The sequence below is a fragment of the Dendrobates tinctorius genome, unplaced genomic scaffold (assembly GCF_039654945.1).
Source record: "Dendrobates tinctorius isolate UK_male_01 unplaced genomic scaffold, ASM3965494v1 ptg000009l, whole genome shotgun sequence".
Taxonomy (NCBI): Eukaryota; Metazoa; Chordata; class Amphibia; order Anura; family Dendrobatidae; genus Dendrobates; species Dendrobates tinctorius.
The window spans coordinates 18447501-18460379 of record NW_027361677.1 but is presented as its reverse complement, the minus strand read 5'-3'; the positions used below and the strand labels follow the sequence as shown (position 1 = coordinate 18460379).

The following is a 12879-nucleotide window of genomic DNA, read 5'->3' as shown; positions in this document are numbered from 1 at the left end:
TTCCCACAGATGCCGCTAAAGTATTGCTAATACATATTTATGTATAAGATTCAGTCCGAGAAACCTTCCCAGAATAACTTCTATATAAAATCTTAACGGATCTGGGGAAACTGGCACAAGACGGGCTTCTTCACATAATGATGACCGTCAATGTGCTTTATTTTGTGGCACCCTACGTTCCGCAAATGTGTGCATGTCGGACGGTCCTGCTGTAATCCATTATATATAGTGAGGAGCACAGAGTTTCTATGATAAAAGCAATACCTCTGTTCTCTCACCAGTGGCATAATTCCTGTCGCCTGTTCTTTATCTCATGTACTAACTCATTACTTCCGGAATATTCTATCCAGATGTCGCACATCGGAGGTGATGATGATTGCTCAATCACTTCTGTTTCACTAGGAAAGTAACTGAAAAATGGAGAAAAAATATCACTGCTATTAAACCTGATATCGGTGAATGTCTATTCGCTTATTTTGGGTCTCCCTTTTTTTTTTATTTTCAAAAATGTTAAAGCTAGTGCTACATTTTTTCTTTTTCCTAAATTCCGTTGCTTTCCTCCCGTAACCAGAGAATTAAAGGGTTTGTCCCATAGACTATATGTACTTACTGCCTATCCATAAGATAGATAATGGGATTTCAGCTGCTGAGACTCCCAACAGATCCTGAGAATGGGGAGACCCCAAATAAAGTGATACTGAGAATGGGGAGACCCCAAATAAAGTGATACTGAGAATGGGGAGACCCCAAATAGTGATACGGAGAATGGGGAGACCCCAAATAAAGTGATACTGAGAATGGGGAGACCCCAAATAAAGTGATACCGAGAATGGGGAGACCCCAAATAGTGACACCGAGAATGGGGAGACCCCAAATAAAGTGACACCGAGAATGGGGAGACCCCAAATAGTGATACGGAGAATGGGGAGACCCCAAATAAAGTGACACCGAGAATGGGGAGACCCCAAATAAAGTGATACGGAGAATGGGGAGACCCCAAATAAAGTGATACGGAGAATGGGGAGACCCCAAATAAAGTGATACGGAGAATGGGGAGACCCCAAATAAAGTGATACGGAGAATGGGGAGACCCCAAATAAAGTGATACGGAGAATGGGGAGACCCCAAATAAAGTGGTACGGAGAATGGGGAGACCCCAAATAAAGTGGTACGGAGAATGGGGAGACCCCAAATAAAGTGGTACGGAGAATGGGGAGACCCCAAATAAAGTGATACGGAGAATGGGGAGACCCCAAATAAAGTGGTACGGAGAATGGGGAGACCCCAAATAGTGATACTGAGAATGGGGAGACCCCAAATAAAGTGACACCGAGAATGGGGAGACCCCAAATAGTGATACGGAGAATGGGGAGACCCCAAATAAAGTGATACGGAGAATGGGGAGTCCCTAAATAAAGTGATACGGAGAATGGGAAGACCCCAAATAAAGTGATACGGAGAATGGGGAGACCCCAAATAAAGTGATACGGAGAATGGGGAGACCCCAAATAAAGTGATACGGAGAATGGGGAGACCCCAAATAAAGTGATACGGAGAATGGGGAGACCCCAAATAAAGTGATACGGAGAATGGGGAGACCCCAAATAAAGTGATACGGAGAATGGGGAGACCCCAAATAAAGTGGTACGGAGAATGGGGAGACCCCAAATAAAGTGGTACGGAGAATGGGGAGACCCCAAATAAAGTGGTACGGAGAATGGGGAGACCCCAAATAAAGTGGTGAGGAGAATGGGGAGACCCCAAATAAAGTGGTACGGAGAATGGGGAGACCCCAAATAAAGTGGTACGGAGAATGGGGAGACCCCAAATAAAGTGGTACGGAGAATGGGGAGACCCCAAATAAAGTGGTACGGAGAATGGGGAGACCCTAAATAAAGTGATACGGAGAATGGGGAGACCCCAAATAAAGTGGTACGGAGAATGGGGAGTCCCTAAATAAAGTGATACGGAGAATGGGGAGTCCCTAAATAAAGTGATACTGAGAATGGGGAGACCCTAAATAAAGTGATACTGAGAATGGGGAGACCCTAAATAAAGTGATACTGAGAATGGGGAGACCCCAAATAAAGTGATACGGAGAATGGGTTATTCACAGTCCTATAGACAGTGAGTGGCGGTTACTACCACTTCCAGGAAACTGGAGATCAGGATCCCTCGGGGGGGGTCTCTCAGTCGTCAGATCCAAGGCCAATGTCAGTGCCCTTAAAGCTTGGGCAAGTCCCGGGGACAGTTGGGCTTAGATTTCTATTGGCGACATCCACTGTAAATGAATGAGGTTCACTCAGAAAATAACTGCGATCCCAGCAGTTTAACACTGGAAATGCTGCTCACATTGTGAAAAGGTTGGAAGGAGTGAGACCCTTCTAATACTTATTGACCCCGATGTGGTTCCATTGGCTTGGTCATGACAGCCAGGTGACCTACTGAAGCACCCAGTGTTTATGCTGTTTGTGCACCTATGAACCCAGGTTGTTGCTGCCCTTCATAGTATATGGATAGTTTTACAGAAAACTGCAATATTACAGTATATTAGTGCACTGTCCAGGATTAAGTCTATTTAGGTGAACGATAAAAAAAATATATAATAGAAAAAATACAAATTGCCTTCCTTTTCCTAAAAGGTAAATAAAATCTAAAAAATCCACGTGATTGGGGCTATATGATGGTAACCACCACAAGGGGCGACTAGTTGGTACTTTACTGTTTTGCACTGTCTTCATTTAGCTCCCCCTGGTGGTGACCGCAGACATCTACAGTTTCATTAATCTAATTCTGCCTTTGCGAAGAGCAGCAGCCGATTTTTAGAGGTTTGCATAAAAAAAGTAAATGGCTTGTAAAAAGAATCGGCACAGTCATGTAAAGAGGACGTTGGCTGAAAGACAAATCTTGACTTGTACCAGCATTGTATGCTGAGCAATGGAGCCATTATTGTCTCATTCAGCCGCTGATTAAAGGAACCTCGTTGTATATTCTGTAGCTTTGAGGATATCATTTCAGGAAGTTTAATTTTCATGGAGCAGAAATGTTAATTTTTATAGACGCCCAAGTAGTAATTGATCAAGATGTAGTGGTGGTAGAGGGTTGAATATCTGATTATTTATTAAGAGACTTTCAGCCGTGAGGGTTCGTGTATCCGTCCTGTAAGAATCAGAGTGGAAAAGCGAGACTTGTCACACATCGGTGTAATGTCAACAGGCTGTCATAACTCGCTCGTCTTAGCCACCTCGCACTTACGTGCTGCTAAGTGGTAGTAGGCCCGCCGTCCACGCCGCGGCCCGAGGCCTGCCAGCTTCATGTAATCAAGTAATAAAACACAGACCGGCGTATACAATCCCCAGGAATATCTGGACGTGTTTCCATGAAACGATTGAAGCAATTGTTTATTGTCGGAGGGGTTTCATGGAAAGTAGTGGCGAATATATAGGAGAAAAAGAGTTCCTTACAAAGAAGCAAGTGTGGCTAATGCGTGCCGCCATATCTATTAGCTGGGAATGTTTGCTAATGCAAAGTTTTATTTTTATAAGATTTTCTGTACAACATGTCTGTAGCTATTTCTGCACCATATATGGATTATTCTCATTGCAAATCTGTGAAATCCAATTTATCTCTATATTTAAAAATGAATGTGTGTGTATCACCAACCAATCACGAAGCATCTTTCATTTCACCAGAGCTGTTCAAAAGAAGCTGAGCTGTGATTGGTTGCTATGACCAACAGTTTTCCCACTTGACAACACCTCAGCAGACACTGACATGGTGGGAGAAATCTAGCATCCCTGGGAACATATGCTCCCAGCCATTGTCTGCCCCCCTGAAAGAAGCAGAGAGCACATGACAGAAATGAATCTCCCCCCCCCTCCCTGCCCATATCCCCATCACACATCCTCCATCCCGTAGGCACATTTTCCCTCTTAAAGGGATCATTGGTATGGAAGTCAGAGCAAATCCATCCAGTGCTATGGTTTTGACCCCAGGCCTCTCTTAAAGGGATCCCTGGTATGGAAGTTAGGACCATTCCACTCAGCTCTGTGGTTCTGACCCCAGGGTCTCTTAAAGGGATCATTGGTATGGAATTTAGGGAAAATCCGCTCTGCGCTTTAGTACTGACCCCAGGCTCTCTTAAAGGGATCATTGGTATGCAAGTCACGGCAAATCCATCCAGTGCTTTAATTCTGACCCCAGGCCTCTCTTAAAGGGATCCTCGGTATTGAAGTCAGGGCAATTGCCTTCAAATGCTCTGGTACTGACCCCAGGCTCTCTTAAAGGGATCTTCTGTATGGAAGTTAGGGTAAATCCCCTCAGCGCTCTGATTCTCACCCCAGGCTTTTATTAAAGGGATCATTGGTATGGAAGTCAGGGCAAATCCACTCAGCGCTCTGGTTCTGACGCCAGGCCTTTCTTAAAGGGATCCCTGGTATGGAAGTTAGGACCGTTCCACTCAGCGCTCTGGTTCTGACCCCAGGCTGACGGGATGATGTGGGATATTAGGGGTAGTAGTCCGGTGGCTCTGGCTGATGGGATGATGTGGGATATTAGGGGTAGTAGTCCGGTGGCTCTGGCTGATGGGATGATGTGGGATATTAGGGGTAGTAGTTCGGTAGCTCTGGCTGATGGGATGATATGGGATATTATAGTGAATGTGGCTATGCGGAGTGGGTGGGGGCTCTACAATATATATATATATATATATTGTGTGTGTATATATAAATTTTAGAATCATTATAATTTGTTATAACTAACCGTAGTTAGTTACTATGTCCGGGCATAATATCACACATCATCCCATCAGCCAGAGCCACCGGACAACTACCTCTAATATCCCACATCATCCTGTCAGCCTAGAGTCAGAACCAGAGCGCTAAGTGGAATGGTCCTAACTTCCATTCCGGGGATCCCTTTAAGAAAGGCCTGGCGTCAGAACCAGAGCACTGGGTGGATTTCCCCTGACTTCCATACCAATGATCCCTTTAGTAAAGGCCTGGGGTGAGAATCAGAGCACTGAGGGATTTACTCTAACTTCAATACCGGAGATCCCTTTAAGAGAGGCCTGGGGTCAGTACCAAAGCGCAGAGTGGATTTTCCCTCACTTCCGTACCGAGGATCCTTTTAAGAGGGGACTTGGGTCAGAACCAGAGCGATGAGTGGATTTGCCCTGACTTGCATGCCAATGATCCCTTTAATAGAACCCTGGGGTCAGAATCAGAGCGCTGAGGGATTTGCCCTAACTTCCATACAGGAGATCCCTTTTAAGAGAGCCTGGGGTCAGTACCAGAGCATTTGAAGGCAATTGCCCTGACTTCCATACAGGGGATCCTTTTAAGAGATGCCTGGGGTCAGAATTAAAGCACTGGATGGATTTGCCCTGACTTCCATACCGGGGATCCCTTTAAGAAGGGCCTGGGGTCAGTACCAAAGCGCAGAGTGGATTTACCCTAAATTCCATACCAATGATCCCTTTAAGAGACCCTGGGGTCAGAACCACAGAGCTGAGTGGAACGGTCCTAACTTCCATACCGGGGATACTTTTAAGAGAGGCCTGGAGTCAAAACCAAAGCGCTGGCTGGATTTGCTCTGACTTCCATACCAATGATCCCTTTAAGAGGGAAGATGTGCCTACAGGATGGAGGATGTGTGATGGGGATATGGGGCAGGGAGGGGGGATTCATTTCTGTCATGTGCTCTCTGCTCCTTTCAGGGGGGCAGACAATGGCTGGGTGCTTATGTTCCCAGGGATGCTAGATTTCTCCCACCATGTCAGTGTCTGCTGAGGTGTTGTCAAGTGGGAAAACTGTTGGTCATAGCAACCAATCACAGCTCAGCTTCTTTTAACCAGCTCTGGTGAACTGAAAGAAGCTTTGTGATTGGTTGGTGATACACACACACACACACACACACACACATTCATTTTTATATATAGAGATTTCATGGCTATAAATGAATCTGTCGTGTGCTGAGGAGACATTTTCAGCCGCAGCTTTCCTGAACTGTAAACAGGGCTGCAAATATGTCCGTCCAAGTGTATTCAGAGCAGTTACATTATATTATTACCTGGCGGGGAGCCAAGAATGTATATAGATCACTAGAAGGATAACCCCAATACAGATAAGTGCTGCATTTAACCTGCCAGAAGACGTGATAAATATGTATAAAGTGACGTAACCCAGAAGCCGATGCGCAATCCGACTGACGGCTACGTGGAAACTTTTAGTAGCTGCTTAATGTTATGTGACATGATGAGATCTAGTACGTTACATATTGGATGTCTTTTCGGATGTCAGGAAAGTGACATTGCAGGCAAGACGTTAGCTGCCCAAACGCTGCCGTAAATTAGACCATATCTTGTGAAGAGCCTATGTGTCTTTGTTTTTGTTATTTTGGTGCTGTTTTTCTTACAAGGGCATTAGAAGAGAGAAAACTGGATCCACACGTAATTATACATTTTTGTCCCTGATATTCCCGCACTATCCTATTTAATATTGGTTGAGGCTGAACAGATCAGAGTAAAATGAGTTACGGGTTTGGGTTCGGAGTTGATGTCTTTAGTGCTCTCTCCCTGGGGTTTGTCTCCTTGGCTTCCATATTGTAAACTTTGTGCTGAATAGAGTGGGCGACGGTGCCGACGGCAGAAGATACAGCACAAGATTTATTTCGTGGGTAGATCCGGAGGCTCTGGGCTTGGAGATATTTACTTCTGCAGATAAAATCCATATACTTAGCGCCAAGGCCCATGGCGTTCCTGATCTCCCAGGATGGGATGGACGCAGAGTCTATGGAGCCTCAGGGCAAGGGTGACAAAACCTAGCGGATTCATGCAACTCGTACCACGGCCATCAATCTGTCTCTCACTTGCATGCATATTTATGAACCAAACTTTTCTTTTTTTTTTTTTTTTAAATGATGTGTTTCATTGCAGGCTTTTTGGTCTAAAAGACATAATTATCCACACCAATTGCACGGGCAGTGTCGATGATCTCATCCTTAACCAGAATCATGACTGGCCGATCTATGTCAATCCTGGGATATTGCTTCTTCTGTACTATGCAGTGATCTCTGTACTGAAGCTGAAGACCTCCAGCACCGAAAAGGTAGGAAATAAAGATTGTATTAATATTGTGTCTGTGTATACTGTCCACGGATGAGCCACGGGATCGGAAAATCTGCAACAAATCTACCTAGCCTAAAAGTGGCCTAATATTGACAATGCCTTGTATCCCTCAGAAGGGGGATGGACTGGAGACGGAAGCGGCGGACCCCCACAAATCTGCACAAGAGGACCTGGAAATGGCAGAAGTGGAGTCGTGGACAAAGGAAAGATACAGTGCAGGCGAGGAGACAAAGGTGAGACATGGCTGATACATGCAAATAAAATAATTTGCTGCCAATGAGATTTTGCACCTGGAGAAGGAAGTTGCATGGATGACCAAGTTTTATACCATGAGCAGACCCCAAAAAAACAATCTAAAACGGTTCCTCTTTCTTTGTTCCTCACTCATCAGCCCATGTTACCGCCGCAGACGAGCGAAGCTGCAGAGATCAATCCACAGGACTGCACAGTCCATGTGATCCAGTCCGAGTCCAGACACAACCCAGGTATGGATTCTGTACTGCTAATCCCTACAGATCATGGGGAATCTGTAGGCACAGATTTATGTGATAGCAGAGGTATGGATATATAGGCTCTTGTAACCCTAAGAAAAATGATGCCTTTTCTGTAAAACATGGCTGTGCCAGTCATGAGAAATCTAGCAAATTTGAGACTGAATGCATCACGATGGGTTTACAAGGTACTTAAAGGGAAGCCATCATCTGTGTGAATAGGCACCTACAATTAAAAATCAGATCAGGTTTATTATAAAATCCTGCAAAGGTTTTTAGAGCAGCAGCTCCCTGGACAGTGGTGCGGTGAGATGTCACAGATTATAGGGCACGTACTACCTGTTATTAATAATGCTTGAGATGCGCAGGTTTGCCTAGTATGTAATCACCAGGTCCCAGAAATGCCCGTCTGACCTTGGGCTTTACAAGTGACACCTATACTTGTCGTCGTTCCCACTGTGCCTTTACGGTCCAGTCTGGTAGCCTAGTCTGACTGGTCTGGCAAGTTTTATTTTGGTCCAATGAGGATATGTGGAATTGTGTTCACTGCAAACAAATGTTTCGCTTTGTAGGTTTTTTTGTTTTTTTTGTACTCTCCCGGCATGTACCTGATTCTTATCTCATGTACATTAACTGCAACAATTTCAAGATTAAAGGGGTATTTCTATCTCATTATGTTGTAGGTGTAATAATATTAGAAATGTAGTATAGTTCTTCTGATTAGCTATGTCCCTAACCCCATGTGCAGGGCATTGCAGTAGCTTGGGTATCCATGGTTACAGCCACTCATATGGTGACAGTTAGTTGCTAGTGGTTGTAACCATGTATCCCTTAGCTAATGCAATGCCCTGCTCATGGGGTAAGCAACATAGTGAATCAGAAGAACTGTACTTCATGTCTAATTGGAGGTATTTGCTAATAATATTACACCCATTACATAATGAGATAGAGGGGTATTCCCATCTCCAAGATTCTAAGTCCTTTTTAAGCTGCATTTACCCCAAAATTTTATCATAATTCTTTTTCAGCACTGGTGTTGGTGGCCATTGTTTCTGTGGTGTAGTGTCTATGGGGAGATGTCAGTCGTGGGGGCTTTGGTGGGTTTAGGACCCCTTTTTGCCCATGTTTTAGTCTTGCCTTAACCTCCTGTTATCCTAAACTTACAGCTTTTATTACTGAGCAAATCTTCCTATGGCCATTGTTTTCCCGCAGTCTGATTTAATGGCATTTTCCACTTTCTAACTTTCTGCACATTGCTGCGATTGCCAGTGCATTTCTGAAGCAGCGAGCTTTTGTCACGCTTCAGCTGGCAGAGCTGGCGGCAAATCTTGTTTTATGTGGAAGAAACATCTAGTACATGATTAATATGAGTGTTCCTTCTTTACAAAGGATGCCTTTAGTTAGATCTTTCTGGTGATGGAAAGTGCTGCAGAATTTTCACCCTGTAGAATGGATGAATAAAAAAAAAACAGAAATCCCATCAATATTAAGAGTGAACTCTCTTTCCCGTCAAAGCCACATGGATTCTTCTAGGTACACTTGCACAGTTCTTGAAGGAATTTGGTAGGAAGGTTATTCCACAGAAGATCTGCGGTTAGTTCTCCAAGATGTTTGCATGTAGGCTTGTTGACAGAGGTTTTTTTCAGTCCAGCAAAGCCAATTAAAAGCAAAAAAATACTTTATTATGACTTCATTAAAATAGTAGCATGGGCATATAAAAATAAATACTGATGCATTTCGAGTCTAGCTGACTCTTAATCTTTGATATGATTATCTGAAAACCACTACTGGGCATACTTCTCTGAGCAGTAGATAAGTTGTGTCCCATTGGTTGCTGCCAGTTCTGAAATGATGGCACTGCTGGGCATCTTCTGATTTCAGGGAAGTAAGCATGATGTGTCTTAAATCTGCTGCACTTAGTTTCCATGGCCAGCCACTGCGTCTATGATGCTCAACGTTGCACATTTCTTGGTGCTTCTTCAAAAGACCTTGAATAGTACATCTTGAAATCAGTCTGCTTTAAAAATCTTTGCCTGGGAGACACCTTGCTGATGCAGTATATCTACCTTGTGTATTGTTGCTGTGTTCATTCCTGCAGTCGTCTATAACCTGTGACATAAAACTGTCTTTCACAACCTTGCTCACCTTTGTAGTAGAGTTTATCTGTTCCTCACCCAGTTTTAAGCCTCCTACACAGCTGTTCCCGTGACTTTCAACCTACTTGAGGAAATGATGATCTTTATCACATGTTTAGTAGCTCATACACCTGACGACAATCCCACATTATACCTGACTTTGTAACAATTGATTCTTTGCTGATAAAAAGGATAAGGGCGGTCACACTAAATATTGATGAGATTCAGATATCTCTTTTCTTCATTTATTTTTCTATATTGTTTTATTGATAAAAGTAAACTATTAATACTTTGTATCATTTTGTCATCATCTTTACATTGTATCTTCTATGTCGGAATTTCATAGTCCTATGAATGAATATAATGATCTATAAGAAAGAGGAAACCACAGTCTGATATACTGATATATTGGGGGTTTTTTTTCTCTCACCTTAAGCCGATCATAAACCAGATGCCTCCAAAGAGCAGTCACCTCTACTTTTACTGGGGAACGTCATCCTGAACCAGAGCTATATATGCGCGTTGATTGCCATGATGGTAAGTTATGGTTATAGAAAATGCATGTAGCTCAGTCACTGCTATCAATCATTCTGTAGGTGCCCAAATAATACTCTCAATAATAAAGTCTGGATGTGAGGTCTGTGTGTCATTTCCAGTAATATAAGCTGGATGGGATGTCTGTGTGTCTCTCCCAGTTATATAAGATGGATGGGAGGTGTGTGTGTGTCTGTCCCAGTAATATAGGATGGATGGGAGATGTGTGTGTGAGTGTGTTTGTCCCAGTAATATAGGATGGATGGGAGGTGTGTGTGTCTCTCCCAGTAATATAGACTGGATGGGAGGTGTGGGTGTCTGTCCCAGTAATATAGACTGGATGGGAGGTGTGGGTGTCTGTCCCAGTAATATAGGCTGGATGGGGAGGTCTGTGTGTCATTTCCAGTAATATAGGCTGGATGGGATGTCTGTGTTTCTCTCCCAGTTATATAGGATGGATGGGAGGTCTGTCTGTCTCTCCCAGTTATATAGGATGGATGGGAGGTGTGTGTATGTCTCTCCCAGTTATATAGGATGGATGGGAGGTGTGTGTGTGTCTGTCCCAGTAATATAGGATGGATGGGAGGTGTGTGTGTGTCTGTCCCAGTAATATAGGATGGATGGGAGGTGTGTGTGTCTCTCTCAGTAATACAGGTTGGATGGGGGGTGTGTATGTGTCTGTCCCAGTAATATAGGCTGGATGGGAGGTGTGGGTGTCTGTCCCAGTAATATAGGCTGGATGGGAGGTGTGTGTGTCTGTCCCAGTAATATAGGCTGGATGTGAGATCTTGTGTTTATCCAGGATGCTGCTGTCTCCATAAGCTCTTATATTAGTACAACTCCTTATCTGTAGCCTGTTTTCTCTGCCTTTACTTACACAGTAGATAACTTTTGGGGTGTACAACCCCTTACATCCAGCTAACTCTAACACTGAGAGAAGGGAGTGGAGAGCAGATTGAGTCTTTTTTTGCCTTAGAGAGTACAAGTTCTGTGTTGGGAATTGCAGTTGAGCCTCATTTATCTGACACATGGACAGGACAGATGCTGTTTCTTGAAGAAAAATATACCTGCCCCTTTGTAATCCAGGACTCCATTGATTAAAACTATTGACACGTTACCATAACGGATCAAAGGTTTTCCCACTTTTTGACAATTTGGCTTAAGCCTCCACACCCAAAGCTTCTCTATTAATGCTGGAACGAATGCAGTTTCACTTGTATCCCATAGTCTTGCTCATAATAATTTAAAAAAAAATCTTGCCACTTTTGTAATCCGGGAAAATGCATGAAATTGTTTTATTTTATACCTGGAGCCTTTGGTAATTTTAAGAGACATGAGAAATTCAGGAGGGATTTATTGGAGCAGGGATAGAATTACTGTAAATACATTTATGGTGTAACTCTTGCTGCATGAACCGCACATATGGGGCTGCGAATGGTTTACGGACCAGCAGAGCTGCTTCTGCGCTGGAAGCAAAACACTGCTGTTCTTGTGTTTCATAACCGTCGTCATCAGATGAGAACCAATCCCTCCGTAATATAACCAATGCCTACTTTCGACATTAGATGCCTAGGATCCCCTTCTGTAAAAAAAACAAAACAAAAAAAAAAACTTTGGCCACATGTAAATAGTAGACATATGACGTCTCATAAACGTGGTCATGTGACAATCATCCTTTCGGGTTCAAAAATATAATTTTTATTCAATATTTAATATCATCCAGTATCATTTGACAAAATTTGGGATGTCGGCACCAGTTTAGCTTCTTACTCCTAGTGGGTACACTCTTTACAATCACTATGATGCTCCTGAGCTTGTTTCATTTTTAATGTCCCCTTCTCATACATATTTACATACATAAGTCCCCTTAAAGGGAACATGTCAGCATGTTTCTACATATGGAAGTAGTGGTATAACTGTATAGGTGCGTGTCTCCTAATAAAAATGATACCTTTTTAGTAGAGATCTGATGTGTCAGTCATGAGAAGTTTAACCTAGAAGGTTTATGCAAATCATACTGGAAGTGCTCTGGGGGTCTTGCTGAAGCTGTCCAGGAGGCCACTCCTTTACACCAATTTGCATAAAGCTTTTATATTAGATTTCTGAAGACTGATACATCGGATCTCTACAAGTAAGGTATTATTTTTATTGGCTGCCAAGCGCCTATACAGCTGTACCACTACTTTCTTATGTAAAAAAAATTCTAATCCTGTTCCCTTTAAATAATACAAACTTTAAAATGGAGTACAAAAGAAATCTATATAGTCTAAGTACATAAGAGAATGTGGTGCTGGATTAGAATTTTTTTTTTTTTTTCGGAAAAGGCAAGGAGCGGCTTTATGACTTTAGTGTCTCAGAAGCATTTCACTTCTAGGTATTTCTTACAGAGTGATGCCAAATTTCACAGGCAGTAGTCATGCGGTGCCAGGGCTGCGAAGAAAGAGCAGAAGAGCTCTTGACATGGCGTGGTAATGGAAATGATAGTGTAATGTTGGGAGAGGAATATTCATTGGCTTCCTGGAGCTGGCACCGGGCAGAGCGGCTGATCCTTTGTTGATACCTGCTTCTGGGCAAACAAGCGTTGCCATGTAAA

General features: G+C 43.3%; 1 protein-coding gene across 4 annotated transcripts in view; it reads left to right on the top strand.

The window, feature by feature from the left end:
• PIEZO1 (piezo type mechanosensitive ion channel component 1 (Er blood group)) overlaps positions 1 to 12879 on the top strand; it is a 156727-nt gene that overhangs the window by 74349 nt on the left and 69499 nt on the right. For all 4 annotated transcript variants that reach the window (XM_073583269.1, XM_073583277.1, XM_073583261.1 and 1 more), the window contains exons 8-11: positions 6935 to 7106; positions 7240 to 7359; positions 7518 to 7611; positions 10189 to 10289. In XM_073583269.1, the coding sequence (XP_073439370.1) occupies positions 6935 to 7106; positions 7240 to 7359; positions 7518 to 7611; positions 10189 to 10289 (487 nt within the window). The remainder of the gene's footprint in view (positions 1 to 6934; positions 7107 to 7239; positions 7360 to 7517; positions 7612 to 10188; positions 10290 to 12879) is intronic.